Source organism: Apteryx mantelli, chromosome 5 (assembly GCF_036417845.1).
Source record: "Apteryx mantelli isolate bAptMan1 chromosome 5, bAptMan1.hap1, whole genome shotgun sequence".
Classification (NCBI taxonomy): domain Eukaryota; kingdom Metazoa; phylum Chordata; class Aves; order Apterygiformes; family Apterygidae; genus Apteryx; species Apteryx mantelli.
In genome coordinates, this window is record NC_089982.1 from 78068523 (window position 1) to 78096329 (window position 27807).

Consider the following 27807-nt stretch of genomic DNA (forward strand, 5'->3'; position numbering starts at 1 on the left):
AGAATATAATGGTGCTACTGTTCTACGTAGTAATAGATTAGTGGATTTCTGTTCTGCTTTATTATGTACCAGGTAAAGAACGTCTTGCTGAATGCCTTGGAATTACTCCTCTTCAAGCCAGTCACTTTATAGATAGTTTTATGCAAAAATACAAGAAAGTTCATGAATTTACAAAGATGACCATTGAACAATGTCGAAATAAAGGTAATCCAATGTCTGTAAGCATATTTTTGTTTACTGATCAGTACTGTGTCACAATAATGAAGACAGATTCAGCTCAACCAAAATTCAGGTATTTATAGGACAAGGGAATAGAGGGAATAAGCTATGAAAATTATATAATTTTCTGGTGAAACAGGTTTGTTCTCTTTTAACTCTAAGAGGAGATAGTTAATTCCATAGCTACTTCTTTCCAGGTAGTTATATTTACCCCAGACACTTATCACTGGTACTTGGCAAGAAAACATAGCCTCCTTGCCTGGATGTGGTTTTCGGTGCAAATTACTCGTTTCTAAAGTTACTTTCAGATTTTTGCAAAGCAATAATTAGTCAGAAATTGCAGTGAGAGTATAAAATAGCAGCTTACATGCTGAGCATCTGTTGCGTATAAATAACACAGCACACTGATGGCCTGAGATCTGTGCTAGTTAACACAAGATTCTTGGTTCATGTGATAGCTTGAAAAAATTAGGAAGATCATGAAAGATTTGAATGTTGCTAAATTGAAAAAGTATCTGTTTTCGCCATGTGGTGATAGTGATATGATTGTCTGGAGAGTGTAAGATAACAATTTACATGGAGTTGGTGAAAGGATATCTTAAGGGTGGTTCCTAGGCTTTTTGGCTGTTTGTTCTTTGTCCTGCAATTTACTTTTTGCTCTCAATCCTGAGCAAATTATTGCACTCTTTCTTACCAATAACTGGAGTTTTCCAGCATGCCTAGCTGTCATCAGCATTCACTCCTTCCTTTCTTTTCCACTTCCTCAGAGTTCTTCTGGGAGCTCTGATGCTGGGTGGGAGGGAGCTGAACGGTACTGGATCCAGTCTGCCTGTACCCTAACATGGCAAGAAGGGGAGACGTTGGACTTCAGTGCATGCTTACTGCTAGCCAAGAGGGCAGCTAAGCCTGCAGTCCCAAGAATTAGATGTTAGGTTATATACACTTGCAGTGTGAAGGAAAATTACACTTTTCAAAGAACTCTTTACTGTTAAGCAATCTCTTTTTAGCCTAATTTCCTAAGCAAAAAGTTTTGCAGTTGCACTGTTTGCCTGTCTTTACGTTTGCTTGCCAGTTCCCTACCTGACCAAGAATTTTGAAACTATGGGCCAGTTTCAGACAGATTTGAAAGAAGGACATGGTCTCCAAAATCACTTTCAGAAGTGTGAACAAGCTGTATCTTGTACTGTCTCTTATCACTTGTGGATATCAGAGGGAATGGAAAGGGAGTAGATTTAGGTTAGTACACTCAGAAAGAAAATCAGGGGGTGAAGAACACAACTCTATAGAAAATGGACTTTGTTATTGTTTCAATAAACCTTTTTTAAGGGCTGAGGATTCTAGCAGGCATGTAGGAAAAAGCCTGCATGTCACAAACCGGTACCCTGTTACATATCCTATCATTTTCATTGTTAATTTATTGATATTTATTGTTAGCTAAAATTTGTAAGTCTGTTTTGTGATAATGAAATGAATGATTGTTATCTAGTAATTCATTGCAAGTTATGGCAAACTTTTAAACCTGTCTTTCTTTTCTCAGAAACATATTAACTGAATAAGACTTCTGTTCCCACACTGAACCCTACTTAATGTCAAGTTACACTGCATCGTATTGATATATAATGTACTCCAACACAAAAAAGCCCAAGGAATCTTTTACTTAGTAAATAGGCTACATGGCTGCTGGCCCATGGAAGTTCAGCCATAAAGTCAAAGAACCAATTTACAAAGCCAGTTTTTTAAATTCTGACTGATGCAAGGAAAAAAAAAAGTTTATGTTCTTGAAACTCAGGTGGTACCTGTGATGACAGAAGTGTGCAGAATGCTTTTCGGGGCCAGCAGCTGCAACATGTTGCAGACTCTTAATAAACGCATGTAACTCATTCAGACTTTTAGTCACAAAAATCATAATATTCCTTTTTTTGTAGTAGAGCTTAAAAATCTACAGGAAGCATGAACTGTCATTGCGTAACATAATTGCGTTCATTCTTTGTTAGTAAAGAAAAAAAAAGTTACCGAAAATCTGTTTTCAGCTATAAATAAGGCCTGTGTAATATATCTAATAAAATATTACAAACTTTATCTATATTTGTTTTGATCTATTTAAAATAACATAGCTTTCTTCTCTTAAAAGCAAATGAGTTTATATAACCAGACTTCTGTGATGAAGAATCTGTTCTCTGTGTTTAGTAGACGAGAATGGTGTTAACTCGTGTCCTTGATTGCCATTGAAAGCTGGCACACGCTTGTCCAGTTAATACTTAGAACCTCCTCTTGCTCCCAACTATCAACCATAGTTTAACCATTAATGGTAGAAGAACAATCTGTTTCTATTGTACAGGCACAAAAATTCTGCAGCAAGTCAACATTATGTAGTATTTTTCCTGTCAATCTGCCTCAGATTCTTGCTAGAAAAAACATTCCAACCTAGTGAGCTCATTATAAAGTAACTTTACTTATATACAGTTTGAAGGTGAGCAGCATCTGCTTCACTGAGGAGCAAGCCCTTCAGGAGTGAGAATAATTTGACCAAACTGAAAGTTTCAGGCAAAAGAGTGGACCAAAACTGTAGCTGAGGAGACCTTGAATGAGCTAAGAGACAGGACAAACACTTTAAATCCTTGCAGAAAGTTCGGGAAAAGTGAGACTGGACTCTGAGTTGAAGAAGCAGATTATATCAAAGCCATACTGAAAATCTGGTCCGCTTTGTTAGCAAAGTACATCTTAGTCTTTCTTATTATTGATGAGAGTTCATATCATAGATATAATATGATATAATAATATTATTTAGGTGCTATGAATGTTTGATATTGCAGGTAGTAGATAAATAACATTGATAAGCAGATAAATAACATTCATTTGTGATGAAGATATTTTTATTCATGGAATTATCATCATATTAAAAAAACTATGTTAAGACCTCATTTAAACATGTATATGCAGACTAGTCTTTGGCCATAGAAGCATGCCCTCCTGCTATTATATGAGAGATGGTATTTGTTCAGAGGATGCTAATCAGCTATGTCTGTTCCAAGTGTGATTCTGTTGTGAAAACACACCGTACAGCAATTACAGGATATTGCAGTAAATCTTTTTTCCCCTGAGAATACACTGTTTTGAGAATTCCATCCTCTTAGATACTATTCTTCAAGGAAAATTGTAGTTAAATTAGGAAGACTGATCTGCCAGCGAATATCCTAACCTCCAAGTAATTCGGTTCTTTGTTCCAAAAATGGTGCTTTTGATATCAACACTCCTGGAAACATAGTAGTTCACAGAAAGCCTTTTTAATTCAGCACAACCATTTTCATCCTTTCTGCATAAGACTGGGTATGTGTTTTCTTCAGAAAGGTCAGAACTCTGTGCTTGGAGAAGTCTCCTTACTGTGCTTGCATATCTGGATTATCAAAGAAGATGAGATGAAACTGTTTGGCAGTCTGAACTTCCATGCTATCTGATGATGAATCATGGTTAGTCAGAGATGATCGGAAGTGTAACAGAAGTTTTTATTAGAATATGTTTTTAACATGGAAGGTTTTTCACTTTTCTGACTTAATTAAAATAAGAAAAGAAGTCTAGTTTTGGGAGATAAACTGAAATAGGCGTGTGTGTGTTTTGTGTTGACAAGAGGATCCTCAGGACTCTTTTCCTCTCTTAATTCCTCTCATTCACCCTTCAAAATAGTTATTTTGCAAACTGCATCATTAGGCCTAACATAAAGATTTAATTGAGCTTCTACGTGTCTCTTTCAAACTACAAAATTAACATGTTAGAGTTAAGGAAGTGTGGCTGTGAAAGGGACATGGATTTATCACATGAATAAAATGAAAAAAAAAGTTTTAACTTTGTTTTTTCTTTTTTGCCTGAAAACTATTTGATAGTTTGGAACAAATTCCTAGTGGTTTAATTGCTCCACAAATTGATTTTTTTCACTATCCCCAAGTAAACTATTCATTGCATAGAAAGCTCTAATTATGGCTGCAACTGATAACTAATTCTGCTAGGTGTTTATAGTTTCATCTCCCACTGAGAAAATTTACTGATATATCAGTAGACACTCCTAATGAAGTAGACACTCAGGAGACACTCCTATCAATAGACTACTAGTGACACTCCTAATGAACAGAAATTTTCCATGTGTAACTTGTACCAGTTCTCTGAATGAAATAATTCTTGGACGAACCATACAACATCTAAGTATTTCTGAGAAGCTCTGACTATTTTCAATAGGCATAAGTATTAAATTGCATTGAGTAAACTACAGAAATATGTAACATATTCCAAAAGAATTTTTGAAGTCTAATTTTTAGTCACTTGAAGAATGCTAATTTCTATTTAAATCTTACAAGGTTACGTGGTTTCCATAATGGGCCGTAAAAGACCATTGGCTAATATCAATGCACAGGATTACAAACTGCGGACCCAAGCAGAGAGGCAGGCTGTCAATTTTGTTGTTCAAGGTAAAAAAAAAATCTACCTACCTACCTGCCTACCTTACCTACATATCTATCTATTTTTCAATCTGTCTGTCTATCTGTGTTTGACTTTAGTAGACAATTAGTTTCATAATCTCAAAAGAATGAATCTGAGGCATGAGTTCCATTTGAAAAAAACAAGTTAAATTATATATCCTAGCTACTTTGCAAACTGCAAATAAACAGTGTCACAAACGTCATATTCTGGGGTAGCTACATATAGGTATAGATACAAACTATGTATACAGAGAATATATAGGATTCAGTGCTTCAGATGTATCGTCTTGAAACAGTTTCCTTTCTAGTTTCTTTGACAATTTGTTTCCCAAAAGCCAGGGTTTCTGTGATTTTGCTACTTACAGGTTTGTCAGATAGCTTTAGTTTGAGAAATACATAATATTACAAGAACCATGTATTATTATTATTGGTTTTGAAACCCAACTCGTTCTTTGTGAAGAACATCCAGAAACAATTCTATGAAGGGCAAGACTAAAGGTGTTTTTTTCATGAAACAACTTTGCAAATTTGCCAAATAAATTGGAAAAGTGAAAACAGCATAAAGTGATTAGTAAATTAGTGATTAGTAGTAATTTGTGATGGTGGGCCTGCCTGCACAACCTTCTGCAGGCAGACTCGTGTTCACTTTACCTGGGTTTCTATCCAGCTGGCCAGCAGCCATCTCCGATTGCAGGCGCAGTGCTCGAGCTAACACAGCAAGCCCTGCTGGGTGTCCGGCGCAGCAGTAGCAAAGGTACAGTGCCTTCTGATCAGGGCTTGCTTCTGTCCATCTGTCCAAAGAGCTAGGAACTGAGGCCAAACTGTCACAGGATTGTTTGCAAAAATCTGCACGTGCGTGATCATAACCTACAATAATAAGATTACAGCATTTCATTATAGGTTAAAATAATCCTGGAGGACAAATCTGATGAAAAACTGTGTAGCCATTGCTCATAACATGTGATATTGGAAGGTGTGATAAAACAAGATTAAAAATTACAAAATATTCAGTATTCTTAAATTTTATTAATAATTTCTTTCTAGACTAGATCTTTCAATTTCAGAATTTCAGCTCTGAGATAATATTTAAAGACTACAAAAACTTTCTGATTTATGCTAAAACATTTCATCACAGTTGCTGTACTAAACTGCATATAATATCATGTATGTGTATTTCATATTTCTACATAAATAGTCTAATTAATGTAAGGAGTTGGCACCTTGGATTTGTTAGCAGCCATTGATATCAGAAGACTTCATCTGAGGCATCACAAATATTGAGAGGAATTTACCGAATTCCAATTTTAACTTACTGTAACTGGATTTGCCACAGTGTTTTTTTCTTATTGAATATTTCCCAGTTTAATAGTCTTTAGCAATGTACAGCATAATATTCCAGTTATGACTCAGCTTTAGCTAACTCTGTAGAACAAACTATGTATTTTATGAAGGTATTATTATTCCTGAAAACTATTACATCTATTGGGGAGAACTCTTCTCTAGTAGCTTGCTATTTTGTAAGTTCCAAATGCGGTAGGAAAATAACTATATCCACCAGTGTCTGGTGGAAAAATATCTGTCTGGTCTATTATGTTATTCTATCATGTTAACATTAAGGAATTATTTAAAAAAGAAGGATTGTAGGACTGGTCAGAAAAATATAATCAAAATACTTTTCCTAAAGTATGCTGTATCAGTTAAACTAACAAAATTGCATCGAAGTCAACCAGAAAAGATTTTAAATTTTTCTTTTAAAATATTTAAATTATATCTTTTGAAAGTTATTTTGTATTTTATTATTTTATATTATTTCATGAAGAATGCATAGTAGAACCTATGTATTATGATGGATGAAATACTCAATTTTATAGTTTTATTCTCACAATCACTAAGAACAGATCTACTTGACCTTGTCAGAAACATCTTTTCTTACTTTCTATATCAGTAAGTCCCTATTTCTGTTGTATTAATTTGACACGTCTTTTGCACCAGAAAACAAGATATGTATTTGGGCTAAATCCACAATTGGGTGTGGACATCTCAACAATCAGCTGTGGATCTCCACTCGTTTTATGGTTAATGAGTAGTTCTGAAAAAAAATGTTTTGACCTTTTTTTCAACATTTAATTTTAATTGATTTTTAGGTAAATTTTAATTCAAATTTAGAGCAAGATCATTTCAGAAATTCAACACTTTTATAAAAAGGAAGTTCTCAGCTCCTGGCCAAACTTGTTAAATTCAACTTTGTTTAACTTCTAAATTAATATTATTATTTTCTGTTTTTAAATTAACATCCAAATATTTAGTTTGTTATTTATTAATCTTATGATCTGCTTAATATATTACATCAATTGACTCTTCTAGTATGGTCAGTGCTAATAGTTCAAAATCTTTGGACATTTTTTATGGCTATGCCATGATTCTAAAAAGAGCTTTTTCCTTTTGCATGCTTTAAATTAAAAGCAGATCACTTTCTTTTGTAGGATCTGCAGCTGATCTTTGTAAAATGGCTATGGTTGAGATTTTTGCCTCTGTTGTCATTTCTCCAACTTTAACAGCCAGGTTAGTGATTAATGACTGTAAAAATGTTTAATTTTAAAATAAAAATCATTGCGATGAAGGTCTTTCTGGCATTTTAAGCAGCTGAGGAAATACTGTGTATGCCTCTGACTCTTTTAACAAGCAAGGACTTGTGAGATGGTTTTATATATTCAAAGTTATAGCTTTGTGCTAAAATGGGCTTTTTTGTAAATCTGTCTTGACATGATGAATTACCCTTGGGGCCATTTAAACTCAGTCAGATCTAGTTCAGTGGTAGTTCAGGATCTTTGAAATCAAGCCCACTGATCATATCCTTCCTGTATTTTGAGTGTATTGTATAATGGCAATTGAACATTCAATGGGCTGGGAAAAAAACAGGAATCAGGAAACCAGTGCTCAAGCAAAATAAGTGAACATTTTTTAATCTTGTGTAGATGGCTTTCCTTTTCTAAAGAAAGGCTAGGTCATCTCGATTCTCTTCTGTCGTGACTGTGCGCAGTTGGGTGAGAGATCACAGCGCATCCTCCAGAGTCTTACACCCCCAGCAGCAATAAGCAAGTCTAACTTTCATGCGATAAAGCATGGACTGGATGGTGCAGGCAGTCAGGAAGCATCACTATCTGCCACATTAGAAAGATGCTTTGAAGGCAAACATGCAGAAAAAAACCCAAATTCTCATCTTTTATAATTCTGTACTGTACAATCAAATAGAACATGAATTTTTGCAGTGGGGCTTCAAATAAAAGCGAAGATGGCAGGTAGTGCAGAATAGCGGTGTTTCTGTTTTCATCTATATGATGAAATTATAAAAACTTAGATGTAACAATCTTGTATTAAGGACTTCAGTGGGAGTTTAAGTGAGTGCAAAGTGGCAGGGTTTTGCCTTCCAAACATAATTTGCAATTATGTTTAATATGTATCACTATAAATTGTGTGTGTGTGTGTATCATTTACACACAGCAGTGTTGTCTTATTTGATCAGTGTAATGTTTCAAAATGTAATTTCTAATTACAAATATAAATTGTATGTGTTGAATTTGAATTCAGTAATAGAACCACTCCTATGCTAAAACCAAAACTTATTCTGGGTAACATTTTTCAATGTTCTTGCAACTTTTTGAGCAACATACCATTGAACTATTACAAAAAAAAGAAGGAAAGAAAGAAAGAAAAGGCCCTCTAATCTGAATCTGGAATGGGAAATGATTCTTTGGCAGAGATACTGTATGCAGTCAGACAATGATACCTCTATGCATTTAATGCTGGATGATGTACTGTAATATATTTCATTGCACATTTTGGGCCAGATTCTCTGCCCTGATTGTCATTCTTTTGCTGCCTGAGTTGTATGAAGAGGCCAGAATCTGGCAGCTGTGGCCTGGTTGAAAATTCCGTTAGCAGGCGTAACCTGGAATTAGATTAGCAATGCAGCAGCTGGCATCTAGGACAAAGCAGCCAGCAGTCTTTAATGGTGAAGGCATGCTGAGGTGATGAGAGGGCAAAGAGCACATACCCTTCTTCAGTTCCTAGCTAGCACACAGATCTTTAGGTCCACTAACTAGCTGTTTTTTGAAATTTAGAGAAACATGAAGCTTTTTGCAGCTAATTCCATGTCTTGGAAGGCTTGTGAATGTTTCCTTCTCCCAACAGAAAATTTTGCTGTGGTTGCTCTCTGTACTCTCTCTTGTAAAGAATTTGTGTCACCAAGTGGCTAAGGAGGTAACAAACATGGAAAGTATTGGTGTTTTACATGCTGAATTCCCTTGCATTGCAAAAGCATAGGGGAAGTGCTGTACAAGACAGAAAAGTATCATTGCCTATGCTTCTTAATATTCCTACCATAAATATCACAGCTGGGAAAGACCAAGACTGTAAGGGCAATTAAAAGACAGACTGTTTTAAATTAGGATTTTGAACTTCGGCCAGCCATTAACAACTGGATGGCTTGCTAAAGGAGAGCCTCTTAATAGTTGCTAATGGCTCCTTGCTGTAACATTTAGTAGGTACTTAAGAGCCAGGTTTGTCAGCAAAGCACAAGAGCATTAAACATTTTGTGAACACTCACCTGAACAGAAGCTAGTTCAGGCATCTGAAAGCATCGCTGTGGTCTCCTCAATGCAGTACTGGACTAGAACTTGAATATTTGTGTCTGCTCAGTCGCTTGTGTGCCAGGTGACATTCAGTTAGTTATTTTTTCAGTGGTCTGTTTCTCAGTTTTCTGAGAAAAATCACGGTAATGATCCTAATGTCCTTTGTGAAGCATTTGGAAAATATTGTTAAAAGGAAGTGTATACAGAATTGGTGCTGTTGTTGTAACAGTGGGAATTCACAGTAGTGCTTCCAAAATGAGAAATACAATCAGTCTCCTATTATCATCACATCAGATCATATTCATTCCAAAGATAGCACGTTACTATCTTTTCTTAAATCTTCATCCCCTTCTAAGTATTTTTTTCCCTATTAGAACTTCTAATTTTGGAACAGGCTTTTCACTTTGAATAACATATCAAAGAGAAATATCTTATATGTATGCTCTGGAACAGAGTATGAACCCCTTATTTACACTGAGGGATGGTTTCTTGTGCAAGACAGCCAAATAGTGGCTAACAGCTAACATTTTGTCTCATTACCTTGGAAATTAAAAAAAAGAAAGTAAATTCTAGACATAGGTCTTTCAGGTTTTAACATTAGCTTACAGGTATGTTTACAGCCTTCTTCACTGATAGACCTGCATTCATTTCACATATATTGTAAGTTGTTCTAATGTGAGCAACCTCTGACCCAACAGTATGTAGCTTCATTTTTTGTACAGCTAATAATCAGTAGATTTTCAGTTACTGTTTGCACATATGATATCGCATCTGGAAATCGGTGAAAGGTAATCAGGTTACATTTTCATGAAGATCAATCAGAGAGGCCTCACGAATGAACAATATATTCCACCGTGACTGAGCAAGGCTGTTCAGACAACTGGCAACCTCTTTTTTCTCTTTGTGTTTGTTCATTTTTTAATTCAAATAACCTAGCAAATCATGCTGTTGACAGTAAAAAGTCAATCATGCTTGGAAATAATTCTACAGAAAAGAGGAAAGGCAGCAATAAATGCAATATTTATGATAAGGATCTGATAGTACTATGGGTTTGTGACTGGCATCAGTGCTCACATCTCTGCATTTCACGTGACACTGATGAGAAACCAAAATGATTTCTTCAGACTTCTTCCATACTGTCTAGATCTTTGTTAAGACACTATTCTGCAGCTGTTGGCCAAGTTGCTTACTGAAAGTAAGCTGCTGACATAAATTATTCAAGTGTCAGCTTTTACCTGTCTGATGCAATTCACTGAACCTCCATACAATGTTTCCTGCAGGCACATGATAACAAAGAAACTTCTGAAGTGTGATCAAGGCATACAGTAGCAGCTGAAAGAAAAATTTGTGGGATTTATGAAAGCATAAAGGTGCTCAGTGAACTCAGATGGACAATTACAGTTATTTTCAGTGTTTAAGACATCATTACAGTTGCAGATGCATGGAAACTTGGTATGAAATAAGAATGCTGGCAACTTACGGAAGAACTGCTGCCCATACAGATTCCTATCAAAATTATTGTTTTGTAAGCTGAAGATAGTACAGACTTTATCCAATGTCTTTATGGTGCTACATGGGCTTCTCATCAAGCTTTTAGACATTAAAGATGATAATATCCCAACAACATGCAAATTAAATTGAACAGGTCTACAGAAATATTGAGTAATTTGGCATGAATCCAGCAGTTCTCCTTTCTCACCCATTTGTTGTTCCTGCAGCACTGGACCGGTGCCACAAACACACAGCTTTACTTCTCAGCATGTCCAGAGCCTAGTTAAAGAAACAGGTTCAGCGACAGGCCAGATATAAATGAATGATCATATAAGGAAGAGCAACCAGTATATAAGAGGAAAAGGCAAAATCTTTTATTCTTGGTCCCAACTGTTTTTTTTTGTTTTTTTTTAATAGCAATGGATGTTGAAGGTTTGGTATGTCTCTCTCAAAGAACAAACGCTTTAATCAACCTAATGATTTTCGGAGTTGATGAACTGTAAATGCAGATTGCTTCTGTACAGATAGCTAAATTAGCAAGACACAACCCCAGTCATGCCAGGAACCAGCATTGTGTTAGGTGGCCTGGATTTTCTTCTGACACAGATCACGTGACAAATCACAAGTTGCTCTTTTGTTGGAAGTGGCTTCAGTTTTAGTCACACACGAGAAGACCTTCGAGGCATTTTTATAAGGTGTGTAGGATTCAAACCTTGGTACTTTATGAAGTGGTAATAGTTTTTTAGATTCGTTCAAAAGGACACACCAACTGTTTGATTACATCATAGCATCAACCAAATACATTCAGTCAGCTGCTTAGTGCTGCTGCTATGTGTTATGGTTTTGTTTAGCTCTGGGTGTAAATCTTATGTGCCTTTATCTGTTTCTTGAGAAATTAAAGAATTGTTTTTACTCGTGTTTCTTCTGTAGCAGTTATCTGGGATTTTCAAGTAAATGTTTATTGTTCTGGTACTCTGCCCATTGTCCCAGGATATGGTTGCAGATCTGCTCTGAAGTATTAATTCTAGCAAAATAGGTAACTTTTACCCTTGGCCTGGTAGTGCGGAAATAGAACTACAAGGAAAGATAAATGCTTTTCATTCTGCTTCAGAGGAGAATAAGATTTTTGTTTCACAGGGCAGACGTATGCTTTTGTTTCACTAGCAGAAGGAAACATTTTAGGTCATATTGCTGTTTTAGAAATTAGTGTGAGCTCTCCATAGCTGCTCTCCCAGTCCATTGCATAGCTCTTCTTTGCTGCCCAAAGAGACCAACTAACACAGTATTTCTGGGTGTGCTGTGACTTAGCAAAACCATTTCTTTCCTCCTGAAGATGGTGAACTGTTACCTAAATACTATATGCACAATGAGCCAGAACAAGTCAGAATGATTTATTTTTCAAAGAGCTAAATATATTTAATATGTTTAAATATGACAGCTGAAAAGACCATTCATCATGTAGCAGATTTTAAAATGTCCCTTTATGTGGGTTATTCAACACAAATAATAGTTTTAGTTTGTAAAAACGATTTTTAAAGGTCACCTTTTAGTTTGGTATGTTTTAAAACACTTCGAGTCTATGTGAAAATTCTGCTCAGCTTCCTGTTCTTCATGATATAGTCACCAAGAAAACATAAATTTCACAAGTTAGCTGAATTTTTGTAGTTAAAATGTTAAAATGTCTTGGCCTCATTGATTTTTCTTAAAGAAACTGTGAAAGGAGTAGCTTAAACTACATTCAGGTAACATCTATGCAGGCATGATATATCTTAAACTATAGCTTTTATAGCATTAAAAATTTTCATAGATGCAGCTTCAAGAGAAACTTGAAAAATCTACAAAATGTTACAAAATTATCTTGAGCTTGTTCTTTTGTTATGTGACAATTTAATAGGCATTCTTTCCACTAGACTCTGTGTACTTTTGGGGGGAAACTGTGCATCAATTAAATAGCAATTAGCACTTGTAGTATCTAAAAATGCATATATATAGATATAGAATGTTAGTGTGGGAAACAGAGATTTCTAAGAATTGGATCCAACATCCATCTGGTCCATTATCACTGACTGTGGCCAGTAGCAGATGCTTCAGGAGGAAGGTGTAAGATTTGTAGGGATAGCCTGTGTGTCTGTAAATTTTCAGCTTGCTCTGTGATTGTGGGGATGAGTCTAAGTTCTGAAACACGAGACTTAAAAGTCTTCCCCCAAAATCTTTGCAATTATTTTTTTTACTTCTTGATGTTCATGAAATCCATAGAAATATTTGTTACATGGTTGGCTCTTCTGGCTTTTTCTGGAAATGTGTTTAATTACAGGCTTTGTAAACCAATATTTTCTTTTATTAAATTTGAATTTGTTAAATTTGAATTTCTCAAATTCTAAAATTAAGTATTATCTTGTTCTTGAGTTACAGGAAACAGAGAACAGAAATTCCCTGTCTACTTTTGATTTATTATTATTGTTTATACCTTTTTCATATTGTCTCATTTATCTGATTTCAAAATCACCTTAATAGTTCTATCCTTCTTTCTAACCACTTTCTGGCTTTTATGCTCTTCTGGGATTTTTTTTTTTTAATTTATGGTTATATATAAAGTTTCTAACTGTGCACTCTTCTAACTGCAATGTTGCAGTCTCCCAGTAAGCATGTAGAGGCTTCAATTTCAAAATGAAAAAAATGTGACTTTATTAGTTGGATGCTTATTTTATTCATTAAAATGTGGGATAACATAGGATGGCAGACAAGGATAGTAATATTTGGAATATAAAAATCTGTTGCTGTTGTAGGAAAATGGTATTAAATTCAATGATCAGGGACATAGTGCTATTATAAATAAGAAGAAAACTATATGTGATAGAAGAGGACTGATTTTTTTAGGTATTTCTGAATGCATTGTTTTGGTGCTAAGTGGTCGTTAACACTTTTTAGGAAGTAGTGTGCTTTTTTTATATATGTACGTGTAGTTTTCATTGTATCTATATAAAAATCTTCATTGTTAACATTGTTTTATGCTCTTAAGTAATGTTTTGTAGGATTTTTTAATAATAACTGGAATTTTTACCCAAACAAGTGAGTTAGGATGGATTTCAAATAATTCCCCCTTTTTAGTCCTTTTAAAAAGAATCCTTGGGTTTTAAAAAATCTAGTCTTCAGTTATGATATAATTCTCAGCATGTCATTGAATTATAAAGAAATAATTTTTCATGGAAATTTTATACCTGAGTACTCTAGCCCAGAATCAGACAGTCTAATGGTAGCACACCTATTTTTTTCTGACGATGTAGCTAACTGATAGGAAGCATTAAGCACCAGGGCATAGGTAAGTCTTAAATTATTTTAATCTGGGCTCTTCAGCTTAGTTCTTAGTCATAATAAGGTGCCCTTAATTCCTTATTGTACATGCGAATCAGACCCTATTATTTCAGGCTTCCCACTTATCCTTTATGAAACCTCATTTTAAATTATTTTCTTTTCAAACTCTTAAAGCACCCTGCTCAATGTAATGTGTGAGATCCTCTCAGATATGCTTTAAGCAATATACTTAGTACCTTACACCTGTGGTTTAATCTGTCTCTCATTCTCTTCCTTTGTACTGCCTGTGATTAGTTAGACCTCCCATGGGAGTTTTAAGAGGGCTGTGATGAGGAAACCCAGTAGGGACAGCTATTGCGGTTTACTGGTCTGGAGCTGCCATGTTTTCTGCTTCCAAACTATGGAGTTCATTAACCTACTGTTGGTCAGTCTGTAGGTGCTTTTTATTTCATATTATCTTCATGTAGACCAGTGTGGAAAACTAGACAATATTAGGTTTGAAATGTGTTGTTAATAGCAGTAAAAATCTCCCTGATGACACAAAAACATATAAAAAATGTAGAGGGCTGTTCTCTCTGAACAACTTTTAAGTATCCACTGTAGGTAGGTATATTAGGAGCTAGGAAAGTTGGTTCATAGAGGTGGGATCTTCCAGATGTCACTTCAGAACGTGTAAGCTAAACCTCCCTTAGTTCCTTGACTATAGAAGGAGCCTAAATTTCATTAGTATGAGTATCTTTTGGCACATAACTGCACATAACTGTGTTAAAACAGAGCTTCAGACATAGAATGTGTAGCGTATCATGCCACAGAATTCTTCTTTACAGGTTAGACAAAAGTTGCTTCCTTTAATGGTAAAGAAATACAGTTGCTAGCCAATGACATGATAGCTATTCTGTTGAAATCAGTTCAGTAGTGTGCTTTTAGGCAACACATTTCAAGTAGTCATGGAAGAACTTGCAGTTGTGTGCTTTAGAAAACAAAGGTCCGGATCTGGAATGTACTGCTTTGCAGTGAGGTACAAAATCTTTATTTGTTCTTATGTTAGGAAAACAAACTGGTCTGGTCCTGTGAAAAGTTGTACTATACAGAGGCGACTGGCCTCATAAATAGAACATTATGAAAAAATCTCTTTATGACAGGTTTTTTTGGCATATCAAGTCACTTATATGATTATTACACAGTAATGATAACTGAGTGGATCCATAAAGACCTGAAAACTAGCTAAATGCTTCTGTTCGCAGTGGGCATCCTGTATTGAGCTCAGTTCATTCATAGTGTCTTCTGCCACCCCTAACCGTGGCTTAATCTCTGTGTTACTTCATAGTAAACTGGAAGAATCATGAATGTAGTGTTTAAGAGAATTAGAAGGATTTTCTTTTTAAAATTCTATAGTGCAGCACAATAGTTTTATAACGATATTGTGTGCAGGGCACACTAAATCGGTATCAAAAGCTATGTTTAAATTGGCAATCACAGAAAAGCTTCAGCATTTAAAGGTGTATCCACATTCCACATCACAGTCAAACACAGATGCAGGACATGTTTTTTACTAAAAGAAATTGTATGTGCACTTGGCCAAAAATGATCCCTAATTTTCAGGCAATCAATAAAATAATTAAGGAAATATTACCTTGTAAATCAAAGATATTCTTATAATCTGTAGAACAAAAAGAATATTGGTCCCTACCTGACTTGCAGTCTTTAATCTGGTTTACCATAGGTTTTAGCAAGAGACAGCTGTAGGAGCTTGCTATTTCAAGATTCCTTCATAGTGGAGATGAGTTAATTAAGCTATTAAACAAAAGCATAGGGTTTTTTTCTGCACTTTTGTGTCAGGTGTTCTGGACTGTCTAGACAGAAACTTTGAGTTCAGTTCACAGTGCTTCCACAGGTTTTCTGACTTGCATAGGGCAGAACTATATAAAAGTATGCATCTCTGGTCTAAACCTGATCCTCCTGAGCTCCATTTTACTTTTAGCAGGGAGATGAGGTGACCAGTTAATCCAATTCTGAGTGTCTTTGAAAATCCAATTCTTTTTCCTCTGTTCCTAAATCATGATAAACTGAAGATAAAAAATTTAATTTATATTGTAAATTCTTCTAAGAAAGGACTGTTCCTTACTAAATACTGGGCCTCTAATCCTGACTGGAGGCATGACACACTACTCTGATACAAATAATAACCAGTCTATCACATTTTTATTGCACTGGTTTAATCAAAGTAATTACTTTCACTTATTCCATTGATTCACAGTATATTCAGAGGTTTTAATATTCACAGTTCTTTCTGATTTATATCTTTTTACATGTCATTTGAATGATTATGAGGAATCTCTTGCTTTAATTAATTTACTTACATTGGAAATTATAACTCTTCATGTAACCGTATTCTCTTGCTACAGAAGATCCCGGTCTTTTCATCTGTTTCTTTTTGTATCCTGTGTCCCAATTTCCTATTTGAAATATGTTAATCTGTTTCACTCTGCTCCTGACTGTGGTGTGACTAATAATTTAAGATCTATTATTAGATCTCACCACACTGTTAGTCAATGTCACATTGTAATTTAAAGCAGTGTGAAACTATCTTTGGATATTTTCTCCAAAGCTGTGAAAAGTTATAAGTAGTAGCTATACTGATGTTTCAGCCATTTTGAAGGAATGATTTACTTGAATAACTGCTAGGTATTAAGAAAAGCCTACAGTGGGCATTTAATTTAAATGTTATATATGAATTGCAGAGCAATTCAGAAATAGGTGGTAATATTTTATGACTTAACCCCCCAACTACAATAATTAAAGAAGTAATATAATATACTTAGTAGGAATACAGTCTGATCAGATATGCAGTATTTTTTCTACCTAAGTGAGAACTGGACTCAAAGATTACATGTGTTAGATTATATCAGTTCTGCTTTGGACATGATTCAATCAAATACATTTATTATTTCCATTGTAAAGGTACCTTTGCATGCAAGCCAATAATTTAGGGTGCTATTCCTGTAAACACTGAACAATTAAGAATGGTCCATATGCAAGAGGTCTATAGATACAGAACTAATGCAGACAAAGAGGAAAACAATGCAACAGTAGAAATTTATTGCAAAACAGCTCTAACTGAAGTGCTCTGGTAGATTTACTTGCGTGGGTTTTAAGATGTTACTGTTCTCAGCTGTATATTCTGTTCTTCTGATGAAGACAACTGTCCTGATAGTAGAAGCAGCAGATCAGGTTGCATATACCTACGTTTTCATTCTTCAACCTACTTGTTTGTCAGCATGAGGACACTTTGCACTTAAGTGAAAGGCTTCTTTCCTGGAAAGGACTCATGTCACTGGCCAAGCCTACTGTAGAGGTTAATAGAAACCAGTGAGCTACATACTCTTACCATTGACCTAGCCTTTATTAGTAAAACTGCCCCTTTGCAACCACATTTATTGCAGCCTCAACTTGAGAAAAACAAGCTGTATCAAGGAAACATAATCTGTCTGTAAAACTTCTTGCAAGAGGGCTGGCTTCTTGCCAGCTGAATTACATGGGTTTTAGGCAATACCTCGTCACATCATCAAATCTGAAGGACATTTATAAGTTAGCACAGTTTGGGTTTAAGACCACAGCCACTATGTTTTCAGAATATGTGGACTGGCAATCATTTTAACTCCACTAACAAATGCTTCATTTTCTTCAGATGTTTATTTTCACTTTAAAGTATCCACTGCACATGTGACAATACTTAGTTGATGATATGAATGGAAAATGCTGCTAGAAATTTCATGCATATGTTATCTAAAGTCTCTGGAACAAAATACATGTTTTTTTCAGGTTAATTGCCCAGATTCATGATGAGTTGTTGTTTGAAGTAGAAGATTCTCAAATTCAGGAGTTTTCAGGTAAGCATAATCTCCTCTCTCTCGCTCTCCTTTTTTTTCCCCATCATGTGTTATTTCTTAAAGAATAAATAATCAATATAACAGCAAGAACAATAGTGCTTCTCATGAATAAGAAAATATGTACTATGCAGATTTTTCTGAAGATTTTCTATCACTGACTCTGATGTAGACAAAACATTATATACAGAACCTCATCTGGATTTAATCAAAATGCTTATTTGTTTTTAGTTTTCCTATCAGGATTCTCTTATCCAATGTATGAATCCTAAAAAGCTAAATAATAATACTTCCGTCAAGTTTTCACAGGGTTTCAGAAGGAAACAAATCAGCTTAAAAAGAATGACTTAGAAAATAACTTCCTAAATACTTAAGGGTGGGACCTATTATATAAAGAAGTATGAAATTCCGAATGTAGTTATAGCCTAAGTTATTTTACTGCTTTTTATATTAAGAGAAATTTATGACTGGCCTTTCAAGGCTATGGGTTAGTAAAAGTTCCTGCCTACCTTTTTATCCTCTCATCTGGCTTACTTCCAGACATTATTTTCTAAGCCAGAGTTTGTCTCTGCATCTGGTACAAATTTAGCTAGAGAAGCAGGGCACACATAAGGCCATCGGGTCTCTTCTCCAGTGAGTGGTAGAGCTATTCCTGTTGGCACTGAACATTTATTCACAAACTTTGTTCTAGTTTGAAGCCGAACAATACCTTTGGCTAAAATAATCAGCATAAGGTCACAAATAAATTAAACAAACTAATACAAGATATATTTACCATTATAACCTAAGCATCTAAGTGGAAATTAATTTCTCCTTTCTGTACTACATTCATTTAAACAGTACAGTTTGCTGTATCAGTCTCATTTCTCCACAGATCCCTCCTATGAGTATTACTTCATAATGAGAATGTTAACCCTCCCTCTGATCAAAACAAAGGACCTGGAAAATATTTAAGTTCAGTTTATTAGGGGCAATGTAATGAATTAGGTTAATATATTAACATTTGACCTTTGAATATAGGAGTTCAAATCTGGTTTAAATTAAAAAGCCACCATACAATTTATCAGAGATTGCAATGTCTGGTTACAAAAGGCCAATGTCTAAAAGTGTCATAGTTTCAGTGTTAGAGAGTGTAGTATATTGAATAAGATCTGAAAGGCAGCATAGAAGATCTTATCTTACATCAATTTACATTAACTATAAAGCTAACAACATTATACCCAAAAGATAAAAATTATTCATGCTTGCTTATGTGTGTAGAAACTCGTAGATTCTATCCTCATTGGATCAAATTTTGACCTCTGTTACTAGTATAAATTTGTAGTAAATTCAGCAAAATGAATACTTTACCAGTATACCTGAGAAAACCTTTAGTCACTTTATGACTAATAGTAGTAATTTATCTCATTATACAAACATGACTAGAATTTTTTTCTGAAAATGAAGAAAGAAAACTGCATTTAATTTTTTTAAAATGAAGTTAAAATAATTGCCATAAATATGAATAATTAACAACAGTAACTCTAATAGTCGCAAATAACACATATGATATATAACGTGTTTGTTTATAAGATTGTGCAACTTTTCCACTGTCTGTATCTTTGCTGATTAGGAGCTCCCAGCTTACTTCCTCTTCAGTTCCTCCTCTTTAAAGGCAGATGATTGGAAAACAATTTTTTGTTTGAGATATTGACAGAAACCCTGGGGACCTTGATAAGACTTCCAAACTCATTTTCAGTGATAATTATAGTTTTAAATGAGACACTGAAGCATTAATACCTTTTGTCACTGAACACGAGATGGTTTCTAAAATCTCTGAAGTATTATTGGCCCCCTTGCCATAGAGTTCAAAGTCTTACTTGGAAGTTCAAAGTCTTCTCTTGGAAGAGAAATCAGTGAATGCAGCCAGATTTCTGTGTGTGTTTACACATGTGCACTTACCTTTTGCACAGAATACTATAGGCCTGTGTCCCTGCATGTGGCAAATCCACTTTGAGGGAACCTCAGCTAAATCATCACTGTTCAGGCAAGGATAATCCATTTCCTGAATCCTTCTGTCTCCTGGAGTTCTCCAGTTCAAACACTCAAGATACGTCTGCTTTGCAACCCACAGCGTAACTAGTTAGGGTGCCTCTACATTTAGCTGCAGTGTGCAGCACAAACATATCCATAAGTTCTGCTTCAAAGCTTTTACCATATAAAAGTAATCAAAGTTGCCACTAATCAGAGTTGCTAACTAATCAAAGTTGCTAACATGACCTTTAGGAAATGGACCTGGGCATTAAACCTCACTTTGCCCACCTAGTTTACCATACAAGAAACTTCAAAAAGAATAAAGTGACCAGCAATATGCTTTGCCTCAGGGATCAGCAATCTTTTGAAGAAAGTGTCTTATTATATTTTTATTTTCCTAATTAGATGTAGGTGCATGGGTAGAAACTCATCAGGAGTTGGTAGATGTCATCTCTCAAGGATGCAAGATAATGCCAATTAGCTGACTGACATCTGGGGGAAGTAGTGACTGCTGCTGAATTTGAACCTTGGTGAGACTCAGGTTGGGAATCGCTGCTCCTCAAAAAAAATCCTTCTCGGTACGTGGCAGCTCCCAGCTGCCAAGCCCCTATCAGTTCTGCTACCTTTTCACAATGTATGCTGTGGGGTCTACGGGTCTGTGATACCCCCCAAATGGTCATTGCACTGGCTGCCAAGACTGATTATTCAAAATGGAAGTTTGCCTCCTTCTACTGATCGAAGATTGGTCTTTAGTTTTGTCTCTACTTTGCCCTAAGAGGCAAAGAGAAAAAGAAAAAAAAAAGTAACTTTCAGAAGAGTGATGAAATGCCTTTTTCTTAACACTGCAGACCAACGTAGGACATCTATTGCCTTCTTCATTTAGGCAGAGATTGGTTCTCCTACCAGTAAAAGAACTGCTAATCTAGGTGTCTTAAAAGTGACTGAAGCTAGCTCTTCCTTCAGTGTCATTACTGAGGATTTTGCTTGATCTGAATAGGCAGAGAAAGGGTGCAACTGCATTAGCATTTAACTTCCAATCAGGAGTATAATTATCAAGCAGATCTCCCTGTTGTCCCCAGTCCATGGTGTGAACAGTTTTGGTTCACATCACAGGGCACTCTAAGAGCATTTGACCTAGATTCCTTTCAGATTAAATTGAATAGAAAGACTCTCTTCTAATGTTTTCCAGTTATTTCAGGAACTGCTAACTGATGTAACAAATTAGATGAGTGAGTTACCTGAGTTTTAAACTGAAAAAGGAGTGTCAGTAGGATGTATGCTCCTAATACGCTTCGGTGCTTTGAAAGTCCATGTGTGGTGTTAATCCCATTACCCAAAGTTCTTTCTCTCTCTTATATTTTTTCTTAAGTCCTCACTCTTCTTGCTTTTATTTGCTGATATTCTTTAGCTGTCAGCTTTGTCTTTACATATCTGACGAGGTTTGGTTCATTCAGAAATTTTAAATTATAAAATATGCTGACTTGCAGATTCCAGCCTGCAGATTAATGATCCAGAAATCTCAGTTGTACAATCACATAGCTTGATAAGGGAAAGACATGAATTTAGAGCTAAGGAACAACGTTTGATGGCTTTAATCGACTGCAGTTCAGTGACGTGTTACTCTCGCGCATTTAATGTGATTCAGTAAAGCACTGGCCTAGTATTCGGAGTATTTGCATTCTGATTCCCTTTATGCTTCTGATCTACTTCTTCAGGAAAATAATATCACCTATCTGTGTATAAGTTTTATTATTTGCAGAATAGGTATGAAATCTGAAAATGTTTTTAAGGTTTATAAATGAAGAACATTTAGGTAAATATTATTACTTCAGTTAGATCTTAGTGCAAAACATAAGCCTTCTCAGCTTCTCTTTCCTCTATGGAAGGGCCTTGTTTGTATTGTTTTACAACATTAAAATGTCTATTTGCTTCTAAGACTATCATAAGTGGAGGCCGGGAATTGCCACAAGGCAATTGGAGCACTGATGCTTTCTGTATTCCTGCTTAGAACTTTGTAGGCCACAAAAAGGCTTTTTAGTATACAGAAATTCAATTTACAGTGCACCTAATATGCTGTGTCTGGTAGATGGTTGATCAACAATAGACAAGCAATAAAGTGTTGTTTTTCTTGCATCTACTTTTGTAAAAAATACTGTATGTAACATAGATTAGCTATTATTTGTATTTTGGAAGAATAATTTCTTCAAACAGAATCCAACACCCACAGTGCTATAGTATGCATACTATTCATTCTTAATGGACAAGGCAAAACATCATTTATTTATAATGATTTTTTAACTTGAGAGTCTGAACTTTGATATATTTAATGTATTTAATACACAGTAAAAACACATACTTTTCTAAATTGTCTAATTGTCAACAAAGATGCAGTATACTATTTGCATCAGTTCTCTCTTTAGGACAGAGAGCAAGATAAAAAAGAGCTTTTTAAAAATCCTCACTTTTTATTGGAGGGTGCTTGGAAGGATGAAATCAAAACATTTGGCAGAAATTGGTTTGGTTTTGACAGAAAGCTGTCAGCTTTACCATCAATAATCTGCCTGGTTTCTAGCCAGCTTGTCTGTCTGGCTTCCTCACATCCTGAGCTCTCAAGCAACCCATCAAACAGGAAGCAGAAAGGGAGATGGTATTTTGGGAATGCCAGGAACTGGCATATTGGATCTGAGGGGGCTCAGCATCTCCAGGTTCTAAAGTCTGTGTAAGCAGGTAGACAGACTGTCCCTAAATCAAACTGTGAGTCTTTCTAGGGACTCCAGAAGAGTACTCGGAAATTGCAGAACCCAATTTTTCATTTTGTAGAGACTATCCATTTTTGAGATTTTTCAGTCCAAATTAGAACTACCTCTCCATGCTCTGTAAAATGACTACTGGCCCTTGTATTATCCTGAATGAGTTACTGTTAAGTGGGGAAATATACTTTGTGGGCAGGGAAACGTAGAATATACTTTTTACATTTCCTTGCATTTTTTACATTTTTTATATTTTTTTATATATTCCATATATATCTGGTGGATTTGAAAAGTAAATTTTGCCACTAATGATTACTGTGGAGTGTTCCTTAACAACTATGTTTGCTTAATTGCATTCACTAATGAGAAGCATAATTAAATGAAAGCCACTTGCTACTTGAAATAACATAGATATTCTTGTAGAAATATGTGTGATCTACTATTTCATACGGGCTATTCAATATCACAGTGCATTAGGGCAATTTTTAACGGTGTGTTTTTAGAACTCCTCTATAATCGTTTATAACGTTGCTAACAGAATTAAAGGAGTTGATTTCTGTATTTACCTTTATATTTGGTACATGTAATACATACATTTTAAACAATTTTTCAGATATTTTATTAAGTGTAAAAACACCCAAACACCTATTAAAGAAGAAGATTTATTTTGTGTTAAATTATGTGAGTTAATGTGAGTTGAGATTATTGCTCTTACATTTTCTTAAAAAACTACCAATAGAAATTCTTGGGCTTATGTACAAATTCCATGAAATTTCCTTTTATTCTGCTATAATTTCGGACTTAATGGGTACTGAGGCAGCTGCATAGAAAGTGCACGTGTTCAAAAGGGGACCCAAGTAGCAGAAGAACAAAAGAATGAACTGATCATCACAAGATAGTGACATATTCTGTTCTCTGAGCTGTCTTTTTCTAACTTGAAAGACACTGGTGCATAAACTAAGGATGCCTCCAGATTGCCTTCAATTTGCAAATCCGTATTCCATACATCATATGTCTGACCAGCTTTGACGTGTTTCTGGAGTCATAATTTCATAGGTGAATGATCTTGAAAAATGTCTTCAGTTTAATAGGGACAAACAAGCTTTTGTTCCACAGTGGGCATGCGTGCCTTCTCTTCGTTCCTATTCACGACACTTTCAGTAAGCATATTTATCCTGGCTGGTATCAAGAAAATCTAACATACATTAAATTTTCAGTTCCTCTTTGGTCTCCCCACTTGCTGTCATCAATTTTTTGGGCACAGTGACAAAATATATAATATTTTCAACATGACATACTTAGCACTTATGAAACATTCCAGGATGAACATAATCAACAAATCCCATAATTGCTGACTATGGGCTTTTAAAGATAGGTTGTGAAGGTTGGGAGAACAGCATTTTAGAGATGCTATTGCAGTATATGGCCGGTTGCAAAGGAACATTTTTTAAATTAGTAATTTTTGTGCCCTGGATATACTAGATTCTTGACAGACCATGAATAATCATTGCTCTGAAAGCCTCCAATCTAAACCTTAGAAAAGAAAAGAAAAATTAAGAGTGATAGCAACAGATACAGCAGTATGATTACAAAATAGTTTATTAGAGGCATTTAAACATTGTGGTCACTTTTGTTATTCTATAAGCTATATGAGGTAAAGAAGATAAAGTTAAGAATGACTGGATTGTTTATTTTGAGCACTGAGGAAGAGGAAAGTTTTCAAAGACATTTTAGAGAGTAGAGGGAGAACCAGACATTATATAGAGAGAACTAAAGGGGACCTCCCCTGTGATTATATACCACCATGCCATATGATCTTGTTCGTACATGATCATCTCCATATGAAAAATTAAACTTTTTTGCTCTTACTACTCCCATTGGGAGATTGTTTCAGAATTTCCTCTCTTTAAAAGCTAGAACTTTTAATTTCCAACTTAAGTGTATTCAGGCAGTTTGCCTATTTATTTTTGTGCAAAGGCTGTCATTTAGTTTAAATGCTTCCTTCTTTGCTGTTTACTTTCTTAGCAGACTACTAAACAGGAATGATAATCCAGCTGCTTTTTCATGGTATTTCTGTTATCATTATATAGTTATTATTTTATTAAAAAATCTGTTGTAAAATAGATGCAGGCAAATTTTTGGATATTTTTAAAGATATGAGTTCTAAAGGCTGAAATGCAGGCTGAACAACTTCAGATTGTTTGAAATGAATGGATTTACCATACCACCCACTAAACTCTGGGGAGAGACAGAGAAGTCAGTATGACATGAGAAAGATAACAGGGAGCAGAACTGAGATAGAAAAAAACAATGAGGAAAATGGAACAAACCCATGGAGAGTTTTTTAAGGCGTTGTCAAAGTGAATGAGGAGCCATTAGATCTGTTCACTGTTGTGGCCACTTTAATCTGCACTTTTCAACATTAAAAGCAGTTAGGAATGCAGCAGCATTTTGAAAGTGCCAGATGCCTTGAAGTGGAAACTGTGTGAGCCAGTGGAGAAGGGTGTTGCAATTGTCATTGCCATCATGAATTCCCTTTAGGAGATAACAATTACAGGGAAAGAACTAGAGAGAAAAATAGTCACGTTCAGAGGTCTAGAGAACTAGGGGGAGAAATGGTCTTGAATAAGACTGAATAGTGGGTGTGCAGCTAGCTGCGTGCTCTAAAGCACCTTTTGTGGTACTACTCACAACATCATTCAGCCCATGAATCAGTGCCGCTGACTCATGCTCCCTCTTTGGCTGTCCATTGGCATTCTTCTTGTCAAGACGCCTCTTCCTCCTGTTGCTCCATTGCTGCTTATTTGTCTAACAGCTCAAAAAATGGTCAGTTAGTTGCACTTAGTTGAGCATTAGATTGTTCTTGAACTGCTTTGGTGGAACATATAAAGCTGTGTGATTCCGCACTATATGTGCAGAATATGCTGTCACAAAAACTTTGTACAGTCATAGCCTGGTACAGAGTTTATCCAACAGCAAAATTGTTTACCGAGGGACTGGCAATGCACTTAGCCTTCTGAAGGCTTGCCACCTGGTCAGAGGGCCCTGATGCCTGCTGCATTGCTGACCGCCTCCAGTTGGCAGCTTGTTTGAATTCAGAGTGGGCTTCTCAAGAAGAGGGCAGTCCAGCGCTGCTCTACCAATAGCCATATTGACATGGAATGGATTTAAATGGATAGTTACTTAGGCCAGCACTTCCCTATGCTTTCACAGTCTGTGATTGTCATGTTTTTTCTGCTCTCAACCAATGGTTTTATGTCCTACGCTGGACCATAAGCTACCTTGCGTCCAACATGAAGCAAATGTATAGGTATAGCTGTGAGTACATATGTAACCATGTCTCAGTTACCTCAGCCTTGGCACTTCAGCCACAGATCTTTTGAGTTACTGCATAATTTGATTTGAACTTCATGGAAAATCGTCTGATGACAGTTCATTAGCATGCGAGTCTGAGTGAGCTTTTCTGTTCAAGCAGAAGCTAGCTAGCCTCATCATTATTAGCAAACCAGCCTCAGTGTCACAGATGTGACGCACAGCATCACAGATTACTCTTCGGCGCTGGCATCATCAGAAAAGGTTTTGGCAGTGACCAGAACAACAATCATACGCAGCTTCTTAGGTTCTTGTCACTTAATTCTTTGCGTCTAACCTCAGCTGCAAAAGAACTGTAATATGTATTTAAGGATAACTCCAAGGAATACTTCTAAGTAATCATGTGGTTTTCGGCCTAGCAGTTTTCACCACATATTGCATACTCTGATATTTCTCAATTCTACGAGGCACGTGATGACATATATTATAGATATGGTCAGCTGTGCTGTCAGAGCAATGGAGCTTACTCAAGACCTTTGTGCTGGGGCTGCCTGGTGTTCCTATTTCACTTTCACTAGCCAAAAGTTGCCCCTTTTTTTAAAGCTGTTTATCCATAGAGTATCCCTTTGATTTTTATTAGAACCGTAACTCTGTTGCAGCAGCAATCTTTGTCAACCAAAACACGAACTGGCATCACCAAGGATGACAAATCTGGTCCTGCATGATTGATTTGGAATAATTCTAGAAACATTTGTCACAGTAATAGTGAGCGTAGTGTTATGACGTGATGAGTTGCGAAGTTACATAAATCATACTGGAGTTTAATTGTTTTAGATTCTTGATAGCTCAACTATCCCACAGCAAAGATTTTTAAAAATTGGGAACTGATCTCTTTACTTTGAAGAATAAGATATTTTAGATAGTTCAGACATATTGTGTTTTTTCCTAGCTTTTTGTTTTAGATCGATTTTTATGGCTGCACAAGAAAATTAAAATATATAATATGGTGCCAAACAATTAATCGAGAGTACTAACCTTGAAAGCTGAGAAATACAGCAGTCATACATTCTGTACATCTATACAGAATACATCAGTGATGTACCTTTATAATTCTCGCATATATAAATTAAAGAATTCTCCAAATTTTGCTCTAAAATTCAATTTAAAATAAAGAATTGAACTCTTCCACAACAGATAAAGTTTAACTTAAGAAAATAATCTGAAAAAGATTTAATGGTTAAATTGTTATTTTATGTAGAAATGAAGGTATTATATAACAGAATATAAAGTATGTGATTTTTTTTCTGTGTAACAATTCTAACCTAGAAGCTCAAGCTGTGTATTTTCAACTTTTCTGGCCTATAGCACTTGTAAAAAGAACAATGGAATCCCTGCAGGAAGCCACAGCCTTGGAAGTGCCACTAAAGGTATGGACAGTTTTGAATTTACAGTGGTATTTCAGTCATATTTAGTTTTGTATATTATGGTCATCATATTTTGATCACATTATCAGACACCTGACACTCATGCTGCTGTAAGGTTCAGCACCATTTATACTTTGCCTGAGGAACTCATTGCCATGAAACAAAATATGAACAATGTAATAGCTTTCTAAGAAATACAAATGTTTGCATGGATAATGAGAGTGCTCATAGGACAAGATATAATTTTAATGTTTCATATTTCAAACTTACCACTAACTGGCAGAGGGTTTTAATGTCCT

General features: G+C 35.5%; 1 protein-coding gene across 1 annotated transcript in view; it reads left to right on the forward strand.

Moving 5' to 3' along the window:
• POLN (DNA polymerase nu) overlaps positions 1–27807 on the forward strand; it is a 106939-nt gene that overhangs the window by 76363 nt on the left and 2769 nt on the right. Inside the window, exons 19-22 of the mRNA XM_067298303.1 lie at positions 4566–4676; positions 7172–7250; positions 17945–18012; positions 27450–27511. Coding sequence (XP_067154404.1) covers positions 4566–4676; positions 7172–7250; positions 17945–18012; positions 27450–27511 — 320 coding nt within the window. The remainder of the gene's footprint in view (positions 1–4565; positions 4677–7171; positions 7251–17944; positions 18013–27449; positions 27512–27807) is intronic.